Genomic DNA, 26,239 nt, shown 5'->3' with positions numbered 1-26,239 from the left:
ATTAAATCAGTCCTGGTGCCATATCCAGTAGCTTCCCACACCCTGATTCCACGTTGTGGACAGGTATGAGTCTCGAAAATAGCTACTTACTGTGTCCTTTCACCAGGGCGTCTGTGGACACATTGGCACCGATCTGACCACTACAGAAGGCAAACTCATCGCTGGACGCCAAAGAATATCAGTGTTACAGTTGGACTCTGGCTCTACACCATGCAAGTCTCTGTTTCAATGGTATGGTTTCATCGATAAGCGGCGCAAGGGAACTCGAGATCTCAGCGTAGCTTCCAGTAATGATTCCCATCAGTTCCTGGCTGTAATTTTTGCCCATATATCGTCTACTGTCCGTTCGTCAAAGCCAGTGAAACAGTCCTAAGCGCTTTTCGTAATGTATTCCTTCTGCAAGAGTGGGTGACAACGCTTCTTGTCACACTATTGTACTGAGTCCACTTCGCTACCATTTATTCCGCAATTATTGCACTACAGTCAGTTGTCTGTGTAATCTTCCGGTATGATACTCCCATGGCCCTCATGTCAGCGACCAGTGATTTGGACAAAGAAACTGGTACACCTGCCTAATATCGTTTAGGGCCCCCACGAGCACACAGAAGTGACGCAAAACGACGTGGCGTGGACTCGAATAATGTCTGAAGTAGTGCTGGAGGGAACTGAGACCATGAATCCTGCAGAGCTGTCCATAAATCCGTAAGAGTACGAGGGGGTGGAGATCTATTCTGAACAGCACGTCGCAAGGCATCCCAGATATGCCCAATAATGTTTAGGGAAAGTGCTTAAACTTAGAAGAGTGTTCCTAGAGCCACAGTGTAGCAATTCTGAACATGTGGGGTGTCGCACTGCCCTGCTGGAATTGCTCAAGTCCGTCGGAATGCATAATGGACATGAATGGATGCTGGTGATCAGATAGGATGCTTACGTACGTGTCACCTGTCAGAGTCGTATCTAGACGTATCAGGGGCCCCATATCACTCCAACTGCACACGCCACACACCAGTACAGAATCTCCACCAGCTTGAATAGTCACCTGCTGACATGCAGGGTCCAGGGATTCATGTGGTTGTTTCCATATCCGTACGCTTCCATCCGCTCGATACAATTTGAAACGAAACTCGACCGACCAGGCAACGTGTTTCCAGTCATCAACAGTCCAATGTCGGTGTTGACGGGCCCAGGTAAGGCGTAAAGCTTTGTGTCGTACAGTCATCAAGGATAGACGAATGGGCCTTCAGCTCCGAAACTGCATTTCGATTATGTTTCGTTGAATGGTAAGCACGCTGACACTTGTTGATGGCCCAGCACTGAAATCTGCAGCAATTTGCGGAAGGGTTGCACTTCTGTCACGCTGAACAGTTCTCTTCAGTCATTGTTGGTCCCGTTCTTGCAGCATCTTTTTCCGGCCACAGCTATATTTTTGATATTCACGGTACACTCGTGAAATGGTCCTACGGGGAAATCACCACTTCATCGCTACCTCGGACATGCTGTGCCCCATCGCTCGTGCGCCGACTATAACACCATGTTCAAACTCACCAAAATCGTGATAACCTGACATTGTAGCAATAGTAACCGATCTCGCAACTACGCCAGACACTTGTCTTATTCAGGGTGTTGCGAAAAGGTACGGCCAAACTTTCAGGAAACATTCCTCACACACACATCGATTTTCTCAGCGACTTCTTTTATAGGCTCCCATTGGAGGTCTTTAGACATTTCTTAGCGCCTCCGTACTGCCTAAATATATCATTGACAAATTCTGCAGCTGTTTTTCAAGTACGCTCTATTTCTTTCCCTGATACAACTTAGTATGGGTTACATACACACTAACAATATTCAGAAACTCTTCGAACTAGCCGCCTTCGTGAGTGAACTACACTTCCTCAGGGTTGTTCCAACAAATATACCTGCCATCTTCGTCCACATGCCCCCCCCCCCCCCCCCAGTTATAGGTAGTTAGATATATGTGATAAATGAGTTTTAAATCATCCGGTATAGATACTGCTAGATACTAGACAGTCGTACCCGATTCCAGAGACTGGCCACCGATCATGTAAACAATCTGTGCACTGCATTTATGTTAATTGTGTTGAGGGTGAACCACCAACCTGTACAGCAAATAACGATTATATGCAAGCATTTCTGCGTACCGTAACAGTATTTTAACGACGTTGCCTCCATTAACGTAACGGCATCGTCTACGAACAGTCTGAAAGATACAAACGCTGTTCGGTCAAGTCATTTGTACATATTGTGAATTGTAACGGTCGGATGAAATTTCTTGAACTATGCCTGACGCAACTTTCAACAATAGTGGCAAGAACTGCAGACGTCACCAGATGCCAATGGACACGTATCAGCAGCCGCGTGAGTTACTTTGAACACGTCTCTCTACAGCGTGTAGCCCACAAAATCCTAAAAGCTCGTGATGATGAGACATGGCACTTATGTGAAGGTTTCATTTCTCGTGGTGTCGCACACACTGATTCATTACTCCAGACATACACCCAGTGTTGCGCACCGGCTGTGACGACTGGGCAGCCACCTGTTGGGGGTGTAATAGGCGCCTGTGGCCGACCTCGGTGCGTGCGCCTGCGCCGAGGGAACAAGACCGGGCCAGTGGCGGCTAATTTTGGAGAAGGGGCCGGCCAGTTGCGCTCAGACCTCGCCGTCGCCAGGAGAGCACTCAGCCTCCGTCCGAACCGCCGACTCCCAGTGTCTCGCCTCGCTCGCTCGCAGCCCACTGCCCGGCTACGTGTGCCGTCTTCCGCATCCTTCTCGTGCCGGCCGTAGCGCGTCTTCGGTTCTACTGCCAGCCGAAAGCACACCGCAGCCTTCCCAGCAAGTAGACCAGCGCGGGGACTGCGCTCTTACGAGCGCGACCGACAGTGCAGTGAAGTGAGCTCTCCTGTAAGTGAAGTGCGACGCTCGTCTCAGTAGTTTTGCGTCATGGCGCGTTCTCTGTTGCACGTTCTGTTTCCGTTTATGAGGGGAAAGACTAAATTCCCCAACCTGGTACAGATAATGAATTAAATTCGTGTCGTTGGTACGCAATAGCGGAAAGTGTCAACTTGATCTGCGCATTAATTTTATTCATCCATCTTATTAAAGTTGCCATCAGGTGTCTGTTTCTGCCAAACAGATAAGCGAAGATAAAAAGGAAACTGATTTTTTTACTAATCAGTCCAAGTGAATTTATGCGCCAGTTTGTTACTGTGCACAAGACGTATGTCCACTACTTCACATCAGAAAGTGAACAGCAACCAAAACAGTGGATAGAAGCCAGTTTCCTCTCACTAAAAAAGGGCGAAATAGGTTTCATTTGCCAAATACATTATGGTCAGTGTTTTGTAGGATAGTAAAAGGAGTTTTCTTTGTGATTATCTTGAAAACTGTTGAATACGCCTAAAATCTTTTGAGCCAACTGGATTAAAAAATCCCTCTTAACATCACGAGAAAAGTTCAAGTAACGTCACAGAATTTGAAGTACTAATCGTTAAAACATTCATCCGGTGCACCGAATTTGGCAGCTGCTGATTTCACCTATTTACACATCTGAAGAAATTTCAGGTTGAACTTCGTGATGAGGTTATGACAATCGTTGACAGTAGCAGTAGATCGGTTTTCAGTTGACCATCCAGAATCGTGTTTCAGGTATGGAAGCTACTCACTGAGTAAACGATGAAAGCAGTGGAAAGAGAATAATCTAAATCGGGCTTCATCTACAGTTTTCACCTAAAAACGTAGTCTGTCAGCGTGCATATTTTGTGTGGAGCACAGTGTCCTCGTTGATGCTGTGCTTGTAGACTTCCAGAAAGTTTCGATGGAGGTCTTCACTTCACTGCCACTTTCTCAACAAAACACATGTTTTATGGAATGTCAGTTCGCATGTGGTATTACGTTAAAGAGATTGTATAAAAAGAGGTGACACGTTGCCAGAAGCTAATGTAGCGTCGGGTGTACCTCAGTTGGTACATATTCCGTATAAACTGTTCGAAAAATGTTGCACCGCCTGCAAGCAATGAAATAATAAGCCACATTAAACTCAGAATTGAAAGACTGTACTGTGAGATAAAAACAGACAATAACCAAAACACAAGCAGTGTCTTCGAAGTACACGTATTTATGTATCTGTAAAATACTAATCTAGTGCTGAGTAACATTCAGTGCTGCATTGGTTTATCCCCTGCACTATAACACGCGTTGATCCTTTCGACTCTCCTTGCCACGCTACCCACAAAGTGGTCGAGACATTGCTGCTAAAGTTTGTACCTCTGTTCGGTAGCGACCCTCGTGAGGACATCCAGTGTCTGAGGACGACTCCTGCTACGACACTCTGCAAGTTTCAAATGGCTCCAAGCACACTCGATCGGATTTTTGTCAGCATGCACCTCACGCCATTGCATTCCCTTGATTCCTGAACCTTACAGGAAGCTGTTCACTAGATGGGTGTTTGTAGTTTTAAAGAATGTACCCATCGCCGAAATGCTGATTGTAGTGCCGGACAATAGGCTATTCCGATGTTAAACATTTTTCAAATCAACTCAATGGCGTGAGTTCACTCCGATTTACAGGCCGAAAATATGACTGATACATCTCCCTGCTGAATATATGCTTCAGATGAGCATTGATACCAGACCGCATCTACACTCTTCGGCGGTCTTTAGGCTTCAGAGAATCCGACGCCATTAATCACACCTACTTCGCGCACCCCAGTATTGAGCAAGTTGCACTGTCGTTCACCAATGGTCTCTTAGAAGACAATATGATATTCTGGAGACGGTGTTAGAATGATGACGCTGTGGTGTACGTCAATGCTCTGGGTAATATTCCGTGCCGACAACTCTTTTTGCCGTAAAGTGAATATGCTCTTAAAATTTTATCTTAAAAAGACCCATCGAGTCATGTTGATGACTGAACTGAACTGAATTGAGAACGTATGTTTACTATTACTCCCTTTACGAAAGTGACTGTACATAGTGATTTTCTATGGTCAATAGAATACTGAAGGAGAGGTTTCCGATGAAACGTAAATAAATATGAAGCATGTAAGCCATGAAAGTGTTGAGAAAGATTTTTTGGGCACTTTATATGTAAATGACTTCGTAGATAGCTTTGAAGGGCTTTTCGCAGACGGACCAGCCGCCTAGAGTTTAACACGGTTCCACGCAACGAGTCCAAAAATCTCACGACCATATGCTTCGTCTACAAAATAGCGCAGATGAAACTGTTTCAGGCGGACTCAGCTACCAATTAACGTAGCCAAACACAATTTTGTGAGCTTAGACAATCGTTTATTGCACTCTCAGCGTAATGTTAATCTATCGATGGTTGTAACATCGACCAAAGTGCTCAAACTCGTGCAGACATTATACAGTACGAGGGGTAGTCATAAAATTTTTGTTATTACCTCGACTAAAGGAATTTACATAATTAATTGGTTTCTGTACGTAGATATACACTGAAGTGTCAAAGAAACTGGTAAAGCTGCCTAATATCGAGTAGCACGCGAGCAAGCAGAAGTGCCACAACACGACGTGTCATGGACTCGACTAATGTCTGAAGTAGTGCTGGAGGGAACTGACTCCGTGAATCCTGCAGGGCTGTCCATAAATCCGTAGGAATACGAGGGTTTGGGGATCTCTTCTGAAGAGAACGTTGCAAGCCATCCAGGTATGCTTAATAATGTTCAGCAGAAGTGTTTAAATTCAAAAGATTGTTCTTGGATCCACTTTGTAGCAGTTCTGGATATGTGGGGTTTCGCACTGTCCTGCTGTTATTGCCCAAGTCCGTCGGATGCTGGTGATCCGACAGGATGCTTGCGTACGTGTCACCTGTCAGAGTCGTATCTAGACGTATCAAGGGTCCCACATCACGCCAACTGCACACGCCACGCACCAGTGCAGATCCTCCACCAGCTTGAACAGTCTCCTGCACACATGCAGATACATGGATTCATGAGGTTGATTCCATACCCGTACAAGTCCATCCGCTCGATACAATTTGAAATGAGACTCGTCAGACCAGGTAACATGGTTCCAGTCATCAACAGTCCAATGTCTTTGTTGATGGACCCAGGCGAGGCGTGAAGCTTTGTATCGTGCAGTCATCAAGGGTAGACGAGTGGGCCTTCAGATCCGAAAACCCATGTCGATGTTTCGTTGAATAGTTCGCACGCTGACACTTTTTGATGACGCAGCATTGAAATCTGCAGCACTTTGCGGAAGGGTTGCACCTCTGTCACGCTGAACAGTTCTCTTCAGTTATGTTGGATCCGTTCTTGTAGCATCTTTTTCCGGCCGCAGCGATGTCCGAGATTTGATGTTTCATCGGATTTTTTATATTCACGGTACACTCGTGAAATGGTCGCACGGGGAAACCCCCACTTCATCCCTACCTCGGAGATGATGTGCCCCATCGCTCGTGCACCGACTATAATACCACGTTCAGACTCACTTAAATCTTGATAACCTGCCATTGTAACAGTAGTAACCGATGTAACAACTGGGCCAGACACTTGTTGTCTTATATAGGCGTTGCCGACTGCAGCGCCGTGTTCCGCCTGTTTACATATCTCTGTATCTGAATACGCGTGCCTATACCAGTTTCTTTGGCGCTTCAGCGTAAAAACTGGAGTATCTAGTGTTCGTGATGTAAAACTCCTGTACTCCTGGTACCCATTGAAATCATCGCACAGCTTTACTGTTGCACACCGCTAGAGAAGCCAAAACAAACTGGCTCAGACCGTTGATTAAGCGAATTGTGTTGCTGCAATTCATATCCGGCAGCAGTGGAAATGTTGCAGCGGTTTCAGGCCGATCGAGATTGCATTTTTAGCTTTTTGGATTGGCATAAAACACCATGAACATTTCCGATGCTGCCGAAAACAGCGCGATATGTAGGGCATGATGTTTTATAAATAAGCTGCGACATTTTGTTTTATCTGCTCTAGCGGCATACCACGATATTGTATTGTGTGGTTTTCAATGTGAATCAGGACTGCAGAGATCTATCTACAAGTAAACAAAAAATTATTTAACTTCTTTCTGTCGAGGTAATAATAAAAACGTTATGACTACGCCTCGTACCAACACGAACCTTCAACTGCGGGCTACTGTGGCCTAGAGCTTCTAGACGCTTCAGTCTATATCTACATCTACATTTATACTCCGCAAGCCCCCCAACGGTGTGTGGCGGAGGGCACTTAACGTGCCACTGTCATTACCTCTCTTTCCTGTTCCAGTCTCGTATGGTTCGCGGGAAGATCGACTGTCTGAAAGCCTCCGTGTGCGCTCTAATCTCTCTAATTTTACATTCGTGATCTCCTCGGGAGGTATAAGTAGGGGGAAGCAATATATTCGATACCTCATCCAGAAACGCACCCTCTCGAAACCTGGACAGCAAGCTACGCCGCGATGCAGAGCGCCTCGCTTGCAGAGTCTGCCACTTGAGTTTTCCAGATATCTCCGTAACGCTATCACGGTTACCAAATAACCCTGTGACGAAACGCGCCGCTCTTCTTTGGATCATCTCTATCTCCTCCGTCAACCCGATCTGGTACGGATCCCACACTGATGAGCAATACTCAAGAATAGGTCGAACGAGTGTTTTGTAAGCCACCTCCTTTGTTGATGGACTACATTTTCTAAGGACTCTCCCAATGAATCTCAACCTGATACCCGCCTTACCAACAATTAATTTTATATGATCATTCCACTTCAAATCGTTCCGCACGCATACTCCTAGATATTTTACAGAAGTAACTGCTACCAGTGTTTGTTCCGCTATCATATAATCATACAATAAAGGATCCTTCTTTCTATGTTTTGGCAATACATTACATTTGTCTATGTTAAGGGTCAGTTGCCACTCCCTGCACCAAGTGCCTATCCGCTGCAGATCTTCCTGCATTTCGATACAATTTTCTAATGCTGCAACTTCTCTGTATACTACAGCATCATCCGCGAAAAGCCGCATGGAACTTCCGATACTATCTACTAAGTCATTTATATATATTGTGAAAAGCAATGGTCCCATAACACTCCCCTGCGGCACACCAGAGGTTACTTTAACGTCTGTAGACGTCTCTCCATTGGTAGCAACATGCTGTGTTCTGTTTGCTAAAAACTCTTCAATCCAGCCACACAGATGGTCTGATATTCCATATACTCTTACTTTGTTTATCAGGCGACAGTGCGGAACCGTATCGAACGCCTTCCGGGAGTCAAGAAAAATAGCATCTACCTGGGAGCCTGTGTCTAATATTTTCTGGGTCTCATGAACAAATAAAGCGAGTTTGGTCTCACACGATCGCTGTTTCCGGAATCCATGTTGATTCCTACAGAGTAGATTCTGGGTTTCCAAAAACGACATGATACTCGAGCAAAAAACATGTTCTAAAATTCTACAACAGGTCGACGTCAGAGATATAGGTCTATAGTTTTGCGCATCTGCTCGACGACACTTCTTGAAGACTGGGACTACCTGTGCTCTTTTCCAATCATTTGGAACCTTCCGTTCCTCTAGAGACTTGCGGTACACGGCTGTTAGAAGGGGGGCAAGTTCTTTCGCGTACTCTGTGTAGAATCGAATTGGTATCCCGTCAGGTCCAGTGGACTTTCCTCTGTTGAGTGATTCCAGTTGCTTTTCTATTCCTTGGACACTTATTTCGATGTCAGGCATTTTTTCGTTTGTGCGAGGATTTAGAGAAGGAACTGCAGTGCGGTCTTCCTCTGTGAAACAGCTTTGGAAAAAAGTGTTTAGTATTTCAGCTTTACGCGTGTCATCCTCTGTTTCAATGCCATCATCATCCCGGAGTGTCTGGATATGCTGTTTCTAGCCACTTACTGATTTAACGTAAGACCAGAACTTCCTAGGATTTTCTGTCAAGTCGGTACATAGAATTTTACTTTCGAATTCACTGAACGCTTCACGCATAGCCCTCCTTACGCTAACTTTGACATCGTTTAGCTTCTGTTTGTCTAAGAGGTTTTGGCTGCGTTTAAACTTGGAGAGAAGCTCTTATTGCTTTCGCAGTAGTTTCCTAACTTTGTTGTTGTACCACGGTGGGTTTTTCCCCTCCCTCACAGTTTTACTCGGCACGTACCTGTCTAAAACGCATTTTACGATTGCCTTGAACTTTTTCCATAAACACTCAACATTGTCAGTGTCGGAACAGAAATTTTCGTTTTGATCTGTTAGGAAAAGAGGAAAGGCCGCTGGTCCTGATGGGATACCAGTTCGATTTTACACAGAGTACGCGAAGGAACTTGCCCCCCTTCTTGCAGCGGTCTACCGTAGGTCTCTAGAAGAGCGAAGCGTTCCAAAGGATTGGAAAAGGGCACAGGTCATCCCCGTTTTCAAGAAGGGACGTCAAACAGATGTGCAGAACTATAGACCTATATCTCTAACGTCGATCAGTTGTAGAATTTTGGAACACGTATTATGTTCGAGTATAATGTCTTTTCTGGAGACTAGAAATCTACTCTGTAGGAATCAGCATGGGTTTCGAAAAAGACGATCGTGTGAAACCCAGCTCGCGCTATTCGTCCACGAGACTCAGAGGGCCTTAGACACGGGTTCACAGGTAGATGCCGTGTTTCTTGACTTCCGCAAGGCGTTTGACACAGTTCCCCACAGTCGTTTAATGAACAAAGTAAGAGCATACGGACTATCAGATCAATTGTGTGATTGGATTGAGGAATTCCTAGATAACAGAACGCAGCATGTCATTCTCAATGGAGAGAAGTCTTCCGAAGTAAGAGTGATTTCAGGTGTGCCGCAGGGGAGTGTCATAGGACCGTTGCTATTCATAATATACATAAATGACCTGGTGGATGACATCGGAAGTTCACTGAGGCTTTTTGCAGATGATGCTGTGGTGTATCGAGAGGTTGCAACAATGGAAAATTGTACTGAAATGCAGGAGGATCTGCAGCGAATTGACGCATGGTGCACGGAATGGCAATTGAATCTCAATGTAGACAAGTGTAATGTGATGCGAATACATAGAAAGATAGGTCCCTTATCATTTAGCTACAAAATAGCAGGTCAGCAACTGGAAGCAGTTAATTCCATAAATTATCTGGGAGTACGCATTAGGAGTGATTTGAAATGGAATCAACATATAAAGTTGATCGTCGGTAAAGCAGATGCCAGACTGAGATTCATTGCAAGAATCCTAAGGAAATGCAATCCGACAACAAAGGAAGTAGGTTACACTACGCTTGTGCGCCCACTGCTTGAATACTGCTCAGCAGTGTGGGATCCGCACCAGATAGGGTTGATAGAAGAGATAGAGAAGATCCAACGGAGAGCAGCGCGCTTCGTTACAGGATCATTTAGTAATCGCGAAAGCGTTAGGAAGATGATAGATAAACTCCAGTGGAAGACTCTGCAGGAGAGACGCTCAGTAGCTCGGTACGGGCTTTTGTTAAAGTTTCGAGAACATACCTTCACCGAAGAGTCAAGCAGTATATTGCTCCCTCCTACGTATATCTCGCGAAGAGACCATGAGCATAAAATCAGAGAGATTAGAGCCCACACAGAAGCATACCGACAATCCTTCTTTCCACGTACAATACGAGACTGGAATAGAAGGGAGAACCGATAGAGGTACTCAGGGTACCCTCCGCCACACACCGTCAGGTGGCTTGCGGAATATGGATGTAGATGTAGATGTAGATGTAGTCTGAAATCTGCCTTCTATTACTCTTGCTAAACAGATAAACCTTCCTCCCTTTTTTTATATTCCTATTTACTTCCATTTTCAGGGATGCTGCAACGGCCTTATGATCACTGATTCCCTGTTTTGCACATACAGAGTCGAAAAGTTCGGTTCTGTTTGTTATCAGTAGGTCCAAGATGTTATCTCCACGAGTCGGTTCTTTGTTTAATTGCTCGAGTTAATTTTTGGATAGTGCACTCAGTATAATGTCACTCGATCCTCTGTCCCTACCACCCGTCCTAAACATCTGAGTGTCCCAGTCTATATCTGGTAAATTGAAATCTCCACCTAAGACTATAACATGCTGAGAAAATTTATGTGATATGTATTCCAAATTTTCTCTCAGTTGTTCTGCCACTAATGCTGCTGAGTCGGGAGGTCGGTAAAATGAGCCAATTATTAACCTAGTTCGGTTGTTGAGTGTAGCTTCCACCCATAATAATTCACAGGAACTATCCACTTCTACTTCACTAAAGGATAAACTACTACTAACCGGAACCGCGCTGCTGCTATGGTCGCAGGTTCGAATCCTGCCTCGGGTATGGATGTGTGTGATGTCCTTAAGTTAGTTAGGTTTAAGTAGTTCTAAGTCTAGGAGACTAATGACCTCAGATGTTAAGTCCCATAGTGCTTCGAGCCATTTGAACCATTTTTTAACCTTGCGTTAGCACTGAATCTTGTTAAAAAAAAAAGTGTTTTGATTAGGTACTGCCAACTCGTCGCTCTTCAGACGTACGCAAGCTCCCTCAGCCAAAGCAGGTCAGAGAATGCCTACCTGCATCATGCCTGCAAGTACCTTGGCCAAAACTTCGCCCCCCCCCCCCAGAATGCTACCCATTTAAAAAGCCAACTACATTCCACATACTTACTAGAGAACTATATTCCAGTCACTTACCTAACTCAACGCTTATAGGCTATAGTGTGACAAAGACTGGAGTTGGAGTTATTAGACTGTGTCTGTGAAATGAAGGATGACTTTCTGGTGAGTAACGGTTGTTACAGAGGCTGGCGTCTGAGCCTCTGTTGAGAATGTTGTAACTGCATATTACTATTAGGTCAGCCCAAACATCCCCACTAGCAAAAAACTTAATTCCTGCTATGAGCCAATAAATTAGGTGGCAGATTGCACGCGTACTAATTAAACACTTGCTTGACTGGACGGCACTGGAACACAAATGTGGCAACACAATTAGAAATAACCGATAATATTGATTAAGAGTTATGGTACAATATAGTAATTAACTTTGGCACAGTTTTATGTGTGGCACTTGAGGTCCTATACCTGATACAGAGAAATCCAAATAACCTTGCTATCTCTTGGCAATCCATGATATCGTCCCTGTCACTGACCGTAAAAGCACTTATGCAGACAGCCGTGATTGTCCTATTATTCAGTAAATGGTAACTGCTATCTTGGAATATTGTCTTCTCAGTGGAACTCTTAGAGCAGTTGCGTAACTCTGCAGGGCGTCGTGTTTTATGCCCGTCGACAGATGAATTTCCATCTCTGGTTGAGAGCGCTCCATTTAGCGGCTGGCAACACTATCGGCGGACAAGTTAGATACGCAGGTGGACGTGGTGCGGAAGCAGGAACGAGTCCGAATTTGTGAGCTCCATCTGGAGGCTCAGAGTTTCCAGGAGAATGACTGTGCCTGTGAGTCGGCGGTCTCTCCTGGTGTTTATTGTGTACCGTTAAGCCTGGCACACAACACCCTCAGTGTAAGAAAAGTAATGAAATGCACGGAAAACACGAACAAATCCGGTTTTGCTTGATTCCACCATCTGCAAGCGTCACAGCTATTAAATATCTATGGAAACACTTCTGTAATCCTTTTTGAAGTAGAACAACCTTTTAACTTTGTGAGGAAGGCTGTCAGTAGACTGAGATTCACCCAAATATTTCTAAGAAAGTGTATTTACACATGACGGATGTCGCTCACAAAACTCTCATCCACCCAGTTCTTAGTTGTGTCCGTCAGACTGGAGCATTTCACTAGTTCAGTAAGGGATAGAAGATATTCAGATAAGAACTACTCTGGCCGTGACTGCCTTGTTGTGCGAAATAAATGCTGAAAAAACTTTAGGAAGGATAAGAGCATCACAGAAGTCTTCAGTCTAGAAGTTCGAAAAGCAGATGTTTCAAGATGAATAGACAAATGTACTGTACGAAGCAGCGCCGACAGCATCTCGTCCCACGCACAGTACATTGTTTGTGAATGCAATAGGAAAGACGGAATGTCTCACAGTTAGCGGAATATACTCTGGCACACCATGGACTGGCTTAAGTAGCACAGGCTAGGTTTGAAAGTGGATCGTGACTGTGTCGAATGTACTTCGTACTTCATTTTTCACTTCACTGTTGCTCACACTGTTTCTTGCAGCTCCAGTCATTCGCATATGGGGTTATAACGTTATGGGTGTTGTGATCTAACTTTCCTTGTACATTTCGCAGGCGAAGTAACGTAAATCACTATTGCCTATTACTGACTATCTAGATCGTTGCAAACTGAGATCAAGTTAGAGGGGCGTGTGTCTCTTCCGTTACCATCCGATGATGTTAAATTATTGTGTTGGTGCGTAAGTTCGAAGAGTTTTTCTGTAAGTTTAATTAACAGAACAGATACACATAACAGAGACTTTAGTCATAAATAATTTATTCTGCTTCTCTGCCTACCAATGCTGGGGTGACTTTTCTATTCCGCGACTGTAGAAGTCACGTGGTCTTGAGGCGAAGAATTCGTAGAGCCATGTTCGGAGCGCATTTTCATCCGGAAAGGGAGTTCTTTGAAGGTTTCACTGCATGGCAGGAAAGGTGACATTCAGAGGGCGCAAGATCAGTTGAATAAGGTGGGTGCGGAATGGCTTCCCAACGCAGCTCCCGCGTAGCGTCTTTTGTCAGCCTAGCAGAATGCAGGTTGTCGTTATCGTGGGGGAGCATAACTTAACGCAGTCTTCCTGGTCGTTACTGTTCGTGAATTGCGTCTGCAGGACGACTCAGTTGTCCACAGTAAATGCCGGTATAGATGGTTACACCTCGGGGAAGCAATTCCTAGTACACCGCACCGTCGCTGTTCCACTAGAAGCACACCGTTATCTTTCGTGGATGCGCGTATGTCTTTGTACGGGGAGTTTCTGCTTTGTTTGGACTTATCCACTCCTTTCTTTTCCTTATGTTAACATTAAGGCACCATTTATCGTCACCAGTAACGATACAGGATAAGAATGGTCGGTGTTGTTGACCAGCCGCTTGATTACTAGCAAGCAGAGATGCACATCATGCTACCTACTAATTTTTGTGATTTTGGCTTAGAGCTTGCGGTACACATACACTCGATTTTTTTAACCTTCCCCATTGCATGCAAATGTCGCACGAATGTAGAATGACCACAGTTCATCGCATTCGCCAGTCATCGAGTACACTGACTTGAATCATTAATTGAATAATTAACGCATTTAAACGATCTTCATCAAACCCCGAAGGTCTTTTTGAACGTGGAGAGCCACTAATGTCAAAAAAAAAAAAATGGTTCAAGTGGCTCTGAGCACTATGAGACTTAACTGTTGTGGTCATCAGTCCCCTAGAACTTAGAAGTACTTAAACCTAACTAACCTAAGGGCATCACACACATCCATGCCCGAGGCAGGATTCGAACCTGCGACCGTAGCGGTCGCACGGTTCCAGACTGTAGCGCCTAGAACCGCTCGGCATCCCGGCCGGCTCACTAATGTCAAAAATATCCTTCTTAAAACGAGAAAACAATCTTCTTGTCGTGCTTCGTCCAGTGGCATTATCCTCATATACGGTGCAATTGTTTCTGGCGGCCTCCGCTGCTTCACCCCTCTATTGAACTCAAACAGAAGAATATGTCGGAAGTGTTCCGATATATCCTGTTGGCATTCTATTTTCTATGGTCCGCAGCTCCGCCCAGTATCTCCAAAGACCAACAGTGAACTACAAATAAAAGAAGACAGTCGATAAATAAACCCATAGCAACCGGAGTACCAACATGCAAAACGAAGACGCTACGCACCAATCTAATATGTTTTGCGTAATCAATCCAAGCCATAATTCCTTCCGCTGCACCATCCATCTTCAGCCGAGCTAGTGATCCTTCTGTAATTGAGCACCACACCTACGTCTACATACATATTCCGCAAGGCACCGTACGGTGTGAGGCGGTGGGTACGCCGGCCGGAGTGGCTGTGCGGTTCTAGGCGCTACAGTCTGGAGCCGAGCGACCGCTACGGTCGCAGGTTCGAATCCTGCCTCGGGCATGGATGTGTGTAATGTCCTTAGGTTCGTTAGGTTCAATTAGTTCTAAGTTCTAGGCGACTGATGATCTCAGAAGTTAAGTCGCATTTTGCTCAGAGCCATTTGCGCGGCGGGTACATTGTAGTCATTTCCTTTCCTGTTCCACCTTCAAATAGAGCGAGACAAAAATTACTGTTTATAACCCTCCGTACAAGCTCTAATTTCTCTTATCTTCATGATCTTTACGCGAAATGTACTTTGGCTGCTATAGAGTCGTTCTGAAGGCAACTTAAAACGCCAATATTCTCAATAGTGTTTCGTAAAAAGGACGTCGTCTTCCTTCTAGGGATTCCCATTTGAATTCGCGAAGGGTAGCCGTAATACCGGTGACAAATGTAGTACCCCGCCTCTGAATTGCTTCGATGTTGTTCTTCAGTCCGATGTATCGGGGATCCCAAGCACTCGAGCAGCACTCAATAGTAGGTGGCACTTGTGTTTCATACGCGGTCTCCTTCACAAAAGAGCCAAACTCTTCTAAAATTCTCCCAATAAACCGATTCGACGACTCGCTTATGCCACTACCAATCGGACGTGCTCGTTCCATTTCACATCGCTTTGCAGTGTTACGCCCAGAAATTCAAACGACGTGACTGTGTCAAGCACGACACCATGAATGCTGTATCCGAACATTATGGGTTTGTTTTTCCGACTCATCCACATTAAATTACATATTTCTACATGTTAGAGCCAGATGCTATTCATCACAACTAGAAATTTTGTCTGCCTTCTTGTATCCTGTTACACTCACTCATCTTCGACTCCTTACTGTACACGACAGCATCATCAGAAAAGAACCGCAGATTGCTGCCCACCGTATCCGCCAGATCTTTGATGTATATTGAAAATAACAGCGGCCCCATTACATTTCTCGCCTTCGAGAACAACATACTGACCTCTATTACTTAAGAAGTCTTCGAGCCACCCTCATATTTGGAAATCTATACCGTATCCTCGTATCTTTGTCAACAGTCTGCAGTGGGACACTGTCAAACAATTTCCGGGAATCTAGGAATATGGAATCTCCCTGTAGCCCTTCATCGATGGTTCGCAGGTTATCATGTGAGAAAAGTGCAACTGAGTTTCGCACGAGCGATGCTTTCTAAAACCATACTGATTCGCGGGCAAAATCTTTCACGTCTCAAGGAAATTTATTATATACGAAGTAAGAAATGTATTCAATTATTCTACTGCGAAACGGTGTTAAGGATATTGGTCTATAATATTGCGTGTCCATCCTTGTAACCCCCTTGTATACAGAAGTCAGCTGCATTCTTTGCCAGTCGATCGGGACCTCGCGCTGGGCAAGTGATACGCGATAAACGCAAGCCAAGTAAGGGATAATATTGTGCACTGAATTACAGTCTCAACACAGCTACACTAATATTGAGCCAGACCTGGATAAGATTTTTCAGAGTGGTGCAAAGATTGGCAGTTTGCGGTAAATGCTGAGGAATGTAAAACTGTGCACTTCACAAAACGAGAGATCATGGTATCCTATGGATATAGTACCAGTGAGTCACAGTTGAGATCACTAAACTCATAGAAATACCACATTTTCACACTTAGTAGGGACGTGAAATGGAACGATCACATAGACTCAGGCGTGGGTAGAGCAGGTAGCAGACTTCGGTTTATTGGTAGGATACTATTATTGCAATCATTCTATAAAGGATACCTCCCACCAATCACTCACGCGCTTCATCCCGGAGTATTGGTCAAGCGTGTGGTATCCGTGGACCCGTAAAAAGAAAGACTGACAGGGGATATTGAATGTGTACAGGGAATGGCAGCACGAATGGTGTCAGGCTTGTTTGCCTCGAAGGAGAGCACATAGAGGTGAAGAAACTAAACTGTCAGGCACTTGAAGACAGACGGAAACTATCCCGAAAAAGCCTACTTATAAAGTTTTAAGAATTGTCTTTAAATGGAGACTTTCTACGAATCTGCTGCAAACTCCTGCATGTTCTGCGAAAGGGATCATGAGGACAAGTTTAGGTTATTTACAGCACACCCAGTGACATTCAAACAATCATTCTTCCGGAGCTCCGTACGTGAATGGGACGAGGAACAGTCTTAATAAGTAGTACAATGGGACACACTCTGCCATGCATTTCACAGTGATTCAAAGATTATAGATATAGATTTAGGCGTATTTGTAGAATACTCTTCGTGAAAGAGGATTGGGGTTCTATCCGGACCTGGCGATTTATTTGTTTTGAACCTTTTCAGTTCCTTCTCTACATCAGGGATGCCTTTTACTATGCCCTCCGTACTGGACCTGTGCGACAGGAGAATGATGTTATGTTCGTACCATCCTCCTGGATGAATGGTTTTTTAAATCTGAAATTTAAAACTTCATCTTTCCTTTTGCTTTTGTATTGTCGCACCAGCTGGTCAACGAACGATTGTATAGAAGTCTTCTTTCGAACTGTTTTGCGATTTTACGTAGGACCAAAATTTTCTCTGACACCCTCGAGAGCAGACGCTATAGAGGCCGTTGTCCAACCACTTGTTCACAGCGCTCTTTTTGCAACATATTTCAACAGCACATCATCCTGTAGACGTCGTAGACATTACGTAAGCCATCGTTGCATCATGGTCAACGTTGGTGTGAATTGTCACCGACAGCACATACGCACGATACGAGTACTTCTCACTAGACCCGTTGTCGTCTTCTAGATTTCACTGTCAATGAAAAACGTGCTCTAATTGATGTGTGGAAGGCATGCCCAGGAGCTCAACTGTTTTTAACTCTGTACCACGACCTATAAAGACAAAGCGGTTTGTCAATGTTGGTATTGAACATAGATGACGTAATGAGTGCGGTAGATTTTTTGGGACTTGTTTGCGTTGTTCAATATGACGATGAGAGTGTACGAAGAGGGTACCAGCGTTCTTCTCTAATGGCACAAAAAGGCCACTAAGCTTAACGTCCCCATCCGAAGAATGAGTTCGATCACCAACGTCACATGTCTTCACTTGTTCTGCGGTACTGCTGAAAGTTTTGCGGTTCAACTGAGGACATGGGCTCAGTCAGTTTATTGAAGACTTAACGTCACCACTCCTCCTCCGGCTATCTCCGAATTCTGAAGTCATCTGGAAAAAATACAGGAGTGAAAGGCCGTCTACAGCCTGTACATAACCCAGACTACACTTTCAAGAGGCTAAGACTATGAAAGTTCGCCATTAGTTGAGAAGACAGTGAGAAAGGATTGGAGTCTGTTCCCCAGGTTATTCATTCCGTGCGCCGAGCAAGCGGTAAAGGAAGCTACAGAGAAGTACGGAGAGGGAATTAAAGTTTAGAGAGAAGAAATAGTAACTGTATTTTGCCGATGACATTGTCATTAGACGACGGAAAATTGTTCGGAAGATAAGTTTAACGGAATGAAAAACGTTTTCAAAATACGTTATAAGATGAAAATCTGCAAAACTGAAACGAGCCAAATTAAGTGTATACTAATTAAATTCTTGGATACTGAGGGAATTAGACTGACATGAAACACTACACGAGTTTGGGCGGCAAAATAACTGACGATGGCCAAAGTGAAGAGGCAATAAAATATAGAATTGGAATATTTATTAAAGTGTTTTTGAAAAAGAGAAGTTTATTTACACCCAATATAAAATTGAGTCTTGGAAGTACTTAGGAAATATTGTGCGGAGCACAATGTTGCGTAGAGCTGCAACGAATCGTTCTTCAAAATGAAGACACAACTACACAGCGATCATAATAAGATAACTTAAAAGAACTGTCTTTATCATTTATTTTTTATTTACTCCCATGATGCGTTTCGTGGACTTATATCCTCATCTTCGGGTGGATCGCTGGATTACATTACTTTTTTTTTCTTTTTGCTGTAGCCAGTTGTCTGTTTTGAGTTTCATTCAGAATATGTTCCAGCAGAGAGGTTCGTTATAAATACACGTTTTCATCATTAGATGTCACTCAAACATGAACCAATAACATAAAATTCAATATCTTGACTGCATATTTTTAACGAACCTCAAAGTTCTTTCTGCTGGAACATATTCTAAATGCAACTCAAAGCAGGCAACTGGCTATATCCAGCAAATAAAAATGTAATCTAATTCACTTATACATCTGAAGACGAGGGTCTAAGTCCCGAAACACGTCTTGGGAGTAAATAAAAAATGACTGACACAGATAATTGTTTTGAGTTATCTTTTATTGTTATAAACTGTCACAGTTTTCTAACCACAGTTTATCATGAACGACTTCAGGACTGGCATTGTGTTCTTCACCTTGCTATGGCGCACTCTATTTTAAAACAAAAATACTATTAGTCAAAATGGTGCACGATCCACTGCCGTACGAATACTTCCGGTAAAGTAGGAGATGTGGCAACACTGCAGAAATGGAAACCACGAGCAGCGAATACAGATCATATTGAAGAAACTGGATCACGCTAGTAAACCTTGTTTTGTAACACAAGACATCCATGTTTAACATTAACAACGCTGTTTATTTTCCTTCGGAAACCACTATACACTATCCCTGGGTTGGTAACTCCTCGAAGCACCTAAGACAGTCTTTGGTGGTGCTGTCGCATTGCATAATGCTCACACTAATTTGATTGGAACATCGGCTGTTGCGGAAGGAAGGAAATAAGTGACCTTCCTCTAAACTCTTATTTTAAAACAATAAAGCATAAAAAGAAAGAGTGGGATTTAAGGCTCTGTTAAAGATACATTATACCAGCTATAGAGATGCTTCATCTTGTACGTGCGTTCAGCATCCTGCTTCTTCACTTTTAATCCAACAAGAATTCGTTCTTCGTAGGAGTATATCTGTCAGAAGGAAGGGAGGTAAAATAAACTGTACCTGCTGTAGTTGTTTCTGGGATATACCACCTGTAGCACAGCACATTATAAACTTGTTTCAAACGGTTTATGACTTGTTTATGACAACTATGTTGGCATTGAGGAATAAACGACACATATCCTACAACAACATCTTATCCGCGCCGTCCATCTCAACCACGTGAACCACCTCAGTAACATCACGTGTCATCCACCTCATCCCCCGTACACACTTCGTTCACCTCTCCTGTCTAACCCACCTTATTATGTGAGCATAATAGTACGGTATTTTTAAAGCAGTAGAAGTAATAGGTAACTGAGATAAAATTGCGTGAATTTTCAAAATTTTCAAGAGTATATTTGTCGCAGTTCTACTCTGTTAACTACATTTCGGGTATTACAAGTAGGAACAAGAATTTTTTAAAACTGTTCTACTCTGGTTGGCTTTGCATTATTGTATTGTCGACAAAGATTTTTTGCTGTACATTGTCAAAAAAGCTTGCCTAAAAATGGTTTGCCGATATCGTCCCGCACCACGTAGGCTGCTAAGCGTTGAATTATGATAAGAGATAATTTTGCTCATTTAGTAGATTTTCGCCTAATATCAGTTATCATATAAATGACGTGGAAACGTTCAGTTTTAAATGCTAATTTCGGGAAGAGATTTGGGAGAGCAGCAGCAGAACACGGCGCTGAGACGCTAAATGGTGGTGGCGGTGGGGGGACTAATTCCTTATCAAGGCGCTGAGGAACGTAACAAAAACTGCAGATATGCATAATACGAAATATTCCTGTTTTTAGTTTTCTTCTCAACACGATAGCTGTTGGTTACACAGAGTGACCAATTATTTACTCAGTTCTTTGCATTTGATTTCGTGCTGAAGAAATAATACACTTCGGTCTGAGCACACTCAAAATAAAATCACGCTAACCAGCACGAGAAATTATGTCAGTTGGAATCCCAGAACTATATCTCCAGTTAGGTAAGGCGCTCAGTATCTTTCGTGACAAATGACTCATTTGGTCAGCATATTCGTTCTTTCTCCCAAATGCACCGCTGCCTTCTATTTCTTCTGCAAGGCATTCACAGAGCATCATTTCCTAATTGCGCTTCCCTATTAAATTCTTTCATCCGCTGTGTTGCACCCAGCTGTCACTCAATGCTGCCGGTTTCCATTTAGCTAACCAGGGCATCTTTTTCCGCTTTTAATTATACTTTTCCGGATGCCTCTCCAGCCACTCTGTTTCCAACCCTTAGTGGAATTCTATAGTGTACTTACCAAAATTTCACAGTCTGTCGAGACAGTTCAAGTCCAGAATCCACTTGGGTACATCGGCTGAAAAAGAGAGGGAATGAATGAATGAATGAATGAATGAATGAATGAATGAATGAATGACAGAGAGACAACCACACAATGTGCAGAGATCTAGAATATTTCGGGAAAACCTTGTCGATAGTTCTCTCCCGGACCTTTTTTTTCTTTCCCATCGGCGGCAGAACCATTGCAGATGGGGCTCTTACTCTGATAGACAGTAGTGGCTAATTGAAGGAATAGCGCAAACTTACATCTCCTGTGATTTAGGGGAAATATGGAAAGATTAAATCAGGATGGCTGTAAGATACAAAATATTTTGCTTCCTATTCAAGTTCATCCTCGAAAATAGTGTACCTTTTTGTTCCGCAGATAGCAGCACATCATCGTCTAATGTTTTACCGTCTAATGTTTTACCGCTCTTTCACGAATGTAACAGGAAACACACCCTCTTCAGATCCTACCTCCGTTTACCATGAGATCCTCACCCACCCATTTGTGGGTATGGACAAAATCGTCCCACCCACTCCCGTGAAGGAATATATGTTTTTTTCATGGGATGTTTTCGTATTTATAAAGTTTATGATTATTCTTCTTTCATCTGGATTGGAGCATAAAGGGAAGAACATCAGGTTAACGTACGAAACGTGAGTGAAGTAAATATATTTTTTTAAAAGTTTGCTGTAACCAAGAAACTCCAGTTTCGGTCGATACCAATGTATGCGTGTTATCGCAATATATACCGTATTTTGCCTATGATTTACGTTTACAGTGTAATTTAAGAAGAAGATAAATTCGACAGTTAAGATAAGAATAAGATATAGATGAATTGCGACTTAGAAGGGAACTGACGTAGCGTCTTCTGAAATGATCTATAAATTGAAAAGCAATCACAAGCAGTAGTGTTCATTTGAGATTTAGCTGTAGTCAAATACAACGGCCAGCCCATATGGGACAGGGGAATGAAATTATATATATTCTTTATTGTAATTTCATTCCCCAGCCCCATATGGGTGGCAGGGGCACAGTCCACCGCTCTTCAGCCAATACAATCCATTATAGATAGAGTTTGCCATATGTCAATTTTGAGGATGTAGAAATTAGTAAGCTAACATACTTTGCATGCTTCCACTCTCTCATGTCATACGGAATAATACTCTGGGGCAGCTCAACACTTAGTCAAAAGGTATTCACTGCTCAAAAGAAAGTAGTTAGAATAGTGTGCGGGGTTCATAGTCGCACATCTTGTAGGCATCTGTTTAAAAGGTTAGGAATTCTTACACCTGCTTCACAGTACATTTATTCAGTAATGAAATTTTTTCTCACCAACATGGACCAATTTAAAATCGACAGCGACATTCATGATTACAATACCAGAAAAAAAAGACCTACACTATCGTTTACTTAACCTATCTTTGGCACAGAAAGGGTTCAAATATGACGCCATAAAACTTCTTGATAAATTACCAGATGAAATAAAATGTCTGACAGACAGCAGTAATAGTTTCAAAAAAAAAAAAAAAAAGAAAAAAAAAGAAAAAAAAAGAAATCATACCTCCTTGACAATTCCTTCTATACCATAGATGGATTCTTGAATATGAGTAAATAAAGCTGGAGATATAATATATGCATTTTGTGCCATTTAAGGGAGTGGGATAGATAATAGAAATATTTAGGTATAACACTATAATGTAAACAAACAAAAATCAAAACTTGTTTCCTGTGCGCATTTCTTGTGCATTTGACACGTTCCACATCATAACGGTTTTTCCGTGCTATTGATCAATGGAACACGTAACTAACTAACTAATTGTAGCTGGGACCTCGTCGGGCCACTCTGAGAGGGGGAGGGGGTGTAGAAATGGATTAAAAATTTACGTAATATAATTACTTGTTATTTGGAACACAAGTATATTGAACTTGTTGCGGCAGAAGTAGTTGGTACACCACATTTTTCGGAATATTGCACCTTTTTCAGCAAGTCTTATGAGATCACTATTCAAATGGGAACTGCCCGATTCTTCCTCGTGGCGCCTCTTCATAGTTCCAGTCCCGTTATTCTGGAGAAATACGGTGTTTTCTCGAAAAATGGCGCTAGATGTAGAAGGTGCTTGCATCGTCGATACAGGATCCGCGACATGCGAAGCGATATGAGACACGACCGTGTCAACATAAACTTGTTGACATAAATAAAACTAACGGAAGCTGCATTTACATGTTGCGCTAACAGATGGCACTACTTCTGTACTTGAGCCAAACTCTTACAGGATTTTGCAAATTCGGTTCAAAATTGGGTCTTGTCGGGATATTGGGACAAGAAGGTCCATAACGGTGACGATTACAAACCTAATTATAGAGCTTATCACTGCACTGTTTATTCTTATCCTTACGATGTGTATTATTGTCCTTACAGGAGCTTAGCCAGCAACTTGGTGACGACAAGAGCTTGTCGGAGCATCTGAAGCTTCCAATCCAGCGAATTAACGACTACCAACTCCTACTAAAGGTAAGGAAATCATTTTCTATAGTCATCTCTGTTATTTACCTCGTCGAAAAGAGTCATGATATCATAAGAAGTAGATTATTAAGGTCCTATTTCGCTAGTGGATATTGTAAGAAGAGCCTAAAGAATTAAGTGGCTGCTACTGTGCAGGAAGGAATAAATATTTCGGTTTTGTCCATCGACGGTGAGCTCATTAAAGATTTTACTATTATGTAGCACTCATACACGTCTATTTACCTGTTGTGAGATTGCGGGTACTAACAACTATCCATACTTATCTCACTATACAATTAACTATGGCACTGAAACATGTTCTACAGAATCGCCTCTCTTACAAAACTGAAACGCCCTTCCCTCTAGTCTCCGTATTTCGCATTCTCGTTCTCCTCCCCACAACTCCGCCATTCCTCCCTCAACCTCCCCCTCCAAACCTTTCCACCTTATGTACTTCCACCACTTTACAAACTGCTCGAAAACATTCGGCAGTATATATAACTGCCATAACAACAATTTTTTCAGTTTGGTTGAGAACTTCTTTAACCATCATGATTGTAATTTTCATTGGAAGTATCTCTGTGACATTTGTCTGACAATTCAGCTCTTGGCATAACGAAAGCGTTTCCACTTATATATTACCTTTAGTGAATTATTTCACTTGCGACTAGATACTTATTACGGACCGTAGCTAAATCTGATATTAGTCGCCCTGTGATTGTGCCAGATGTAGGGAGATGAAAGTTATTGTCTGCAATGTCATGACTCTCCATAAGACTGCCTTTCCTGAATGTGTCATAGAATCACAAGAGCAAAATATTTGCAAAATGAGCTTCCGCTAATGTTGCACAATTTTGTGTTGGGCTACAAGACTGGTTAATTCTTTATAGTCAAAACAAATTTATTTTACTTAAAGATGTATCCACACAAAAAACGACTGGTCTTACGAGGTGTAAGCTCGCCTTGTTCAGATGATGTGTCAGACAGACGGCAATTTGTGTTTTTAGGTCCGCAGAGGAAATTATTTGTTAAGTCATCTGCGCCAGAACTGTGAACATGTTTTACTGAATTTTATTGTCCACGAGAAGTTCCTAGCAGAAGAGATGTGTCGTCAAAAGGTGATGTACCAAATACGAAAGAAACTTCATTCCTTGCGCTAAATATATATTAACTAGGAAAGCTGAATGTATTTCATCAGTCTGCCAGTGGTGGCTTATGCAAAATTATACCAATGTACTGCAATGTGTTGACCTGTAGCCTTTTGACTTACAGTGAAGTAATCGTAACTAAGCTGAATATATTAATTTTATGAATGTAAGTTTAACTGTTTAATTATATTTAAATCTCATAATTAATAGTTTAAAATCGTGAGGAATAAAATAAAACAAATAATGTTGGTATCAGCATGAACAAAAACACGGGTTTGCAAACTACCAGTGTGCACTTTAGATCACTCACCACAGTGCCGTCATGACGACGGTTCTTAGAAAGTCCCTATTCTCTCGCTTGCACAATACGCTGCACGCAGTTTCAGAGACGTATATTCACCTGGTGCTTTGAGCTAAGTAGCACCCATAGTACCGGAAGGGATGACTTCACGTCCGAACATGCGCATTAGAAAACTGTCAGCTGTGTCTCTTCTCCCAAGAGGAAATGTTAAGACATGTCGAAACCTACAATGAAATTTTTTACACAGGAAGAAGACAACGAAAGAAATGCACTGCCAAAATTTTAGCTCTTAAGAGGCATTGCAAGTATTTTGTAAAAAAAGTTGAAGTAACACATTTTTGCCGCGCGTGGAACAGCATATATCAGTGCACCTAGCGCGCGACTCGCCGATTCACTCACGCAGCGATACGTAGCGAAATTATCCGGAGTTCACAAACACCAATTTTAAGCACTTAAATCCTGATTTATAATGGAGTAAATGGGTGCGAACAAATGGGAATGAGCATTTGCAGAAAATTCACTAACATTCGCTTGAATATGGGTAGAATCGTTTATACTAGAGGGAACGGAAGAGAACACGAGATAGCGAACATTGCCTATGAACACTGTGTTATTAGGTTTTAGTTTTTGTAGTTAATATTCGGGCATAAAGGATACAACTAAATCTTCTTAGAGCCACAGTGTGAAATTTTGCTATTCAGTGAGAATTATTTTGCAGGGCGAGCGCACTGTTCTTGACGGAGTATGCAAAATGGTGCAAGGAAGGAAGAATATAAGTGTCTCAATTTGTATGGAAGGGTGACATGCGTGGAGATCGTGCACTTTTCACAGATTTGCAGCTCCGTCTCTCCTTAGCACTGGTCCAAAATTTTTCTTGTATCTCGACTGCAATTTTTTCCTGGTTTCTCATTGCGATTGAGGGGAAATTTATAAACAGAACACTAATTCACTAATTACCGACGTCGGACATCATCTCAAGAAGTGATACAGCTAGCTCTCTCTCTCTCTCTCTCTCTCTCTTTTTTTTAACATTCACTTCTCACAGATCTTGGAATGGCCACAAAAGACTTGTGGTTCTGATTCACAACTGCCGGTCTCCATTTTCCGATTAC

At 42.8% G+C, this 26,239-nt stretch overlaps 1 protein-coding gene across 2 annotated transcripts in view; it reads left to right on the top strand.

Annotated features, from left to right (window-relative positions):
• LOC126321023 (obscurin) overlaps nt 1-26,239 on the top strand; it is a 790,459-nt gene that overhangs the window by 330,429 nt on the left and 433,791 nt on the right. For both annotated transcript variants that reach the window (XM_049994141.1, XM_049994140.1), the window contains exon 8: nt 23,595-23,687. In XM_049994141.1, coding sequence (XP_049850098.1) covers nt 23,595-23,687 — 93 coding nt within the window. The remainder of the gene's footprint in view (nt 1-23,594; nt 23,688-26,239) is intronic.

The sequence above is a fragment of the Schistocerca gregaria genome, chromosome 2 (genome assembly GCF_023897955.1).
Source record: "Schistocerca gregaria isolate iqSchGreg1 chromosome 2, iqSchGreg1.2, whole genome shotgun sequence".
Taxonomy (NCBI): domain Eukaryota; kingdom Metazoa; phylum Arthropoda; class Insecta; order Orthoptera; family Acrididae; genus Schistocerca; species Schistocerca gregaria.
The sequence above is the reverse complement of the archived record's forward strand: the minus strand, read 5'-3'. Positions and strand labels throughout refer to the sequence as shown.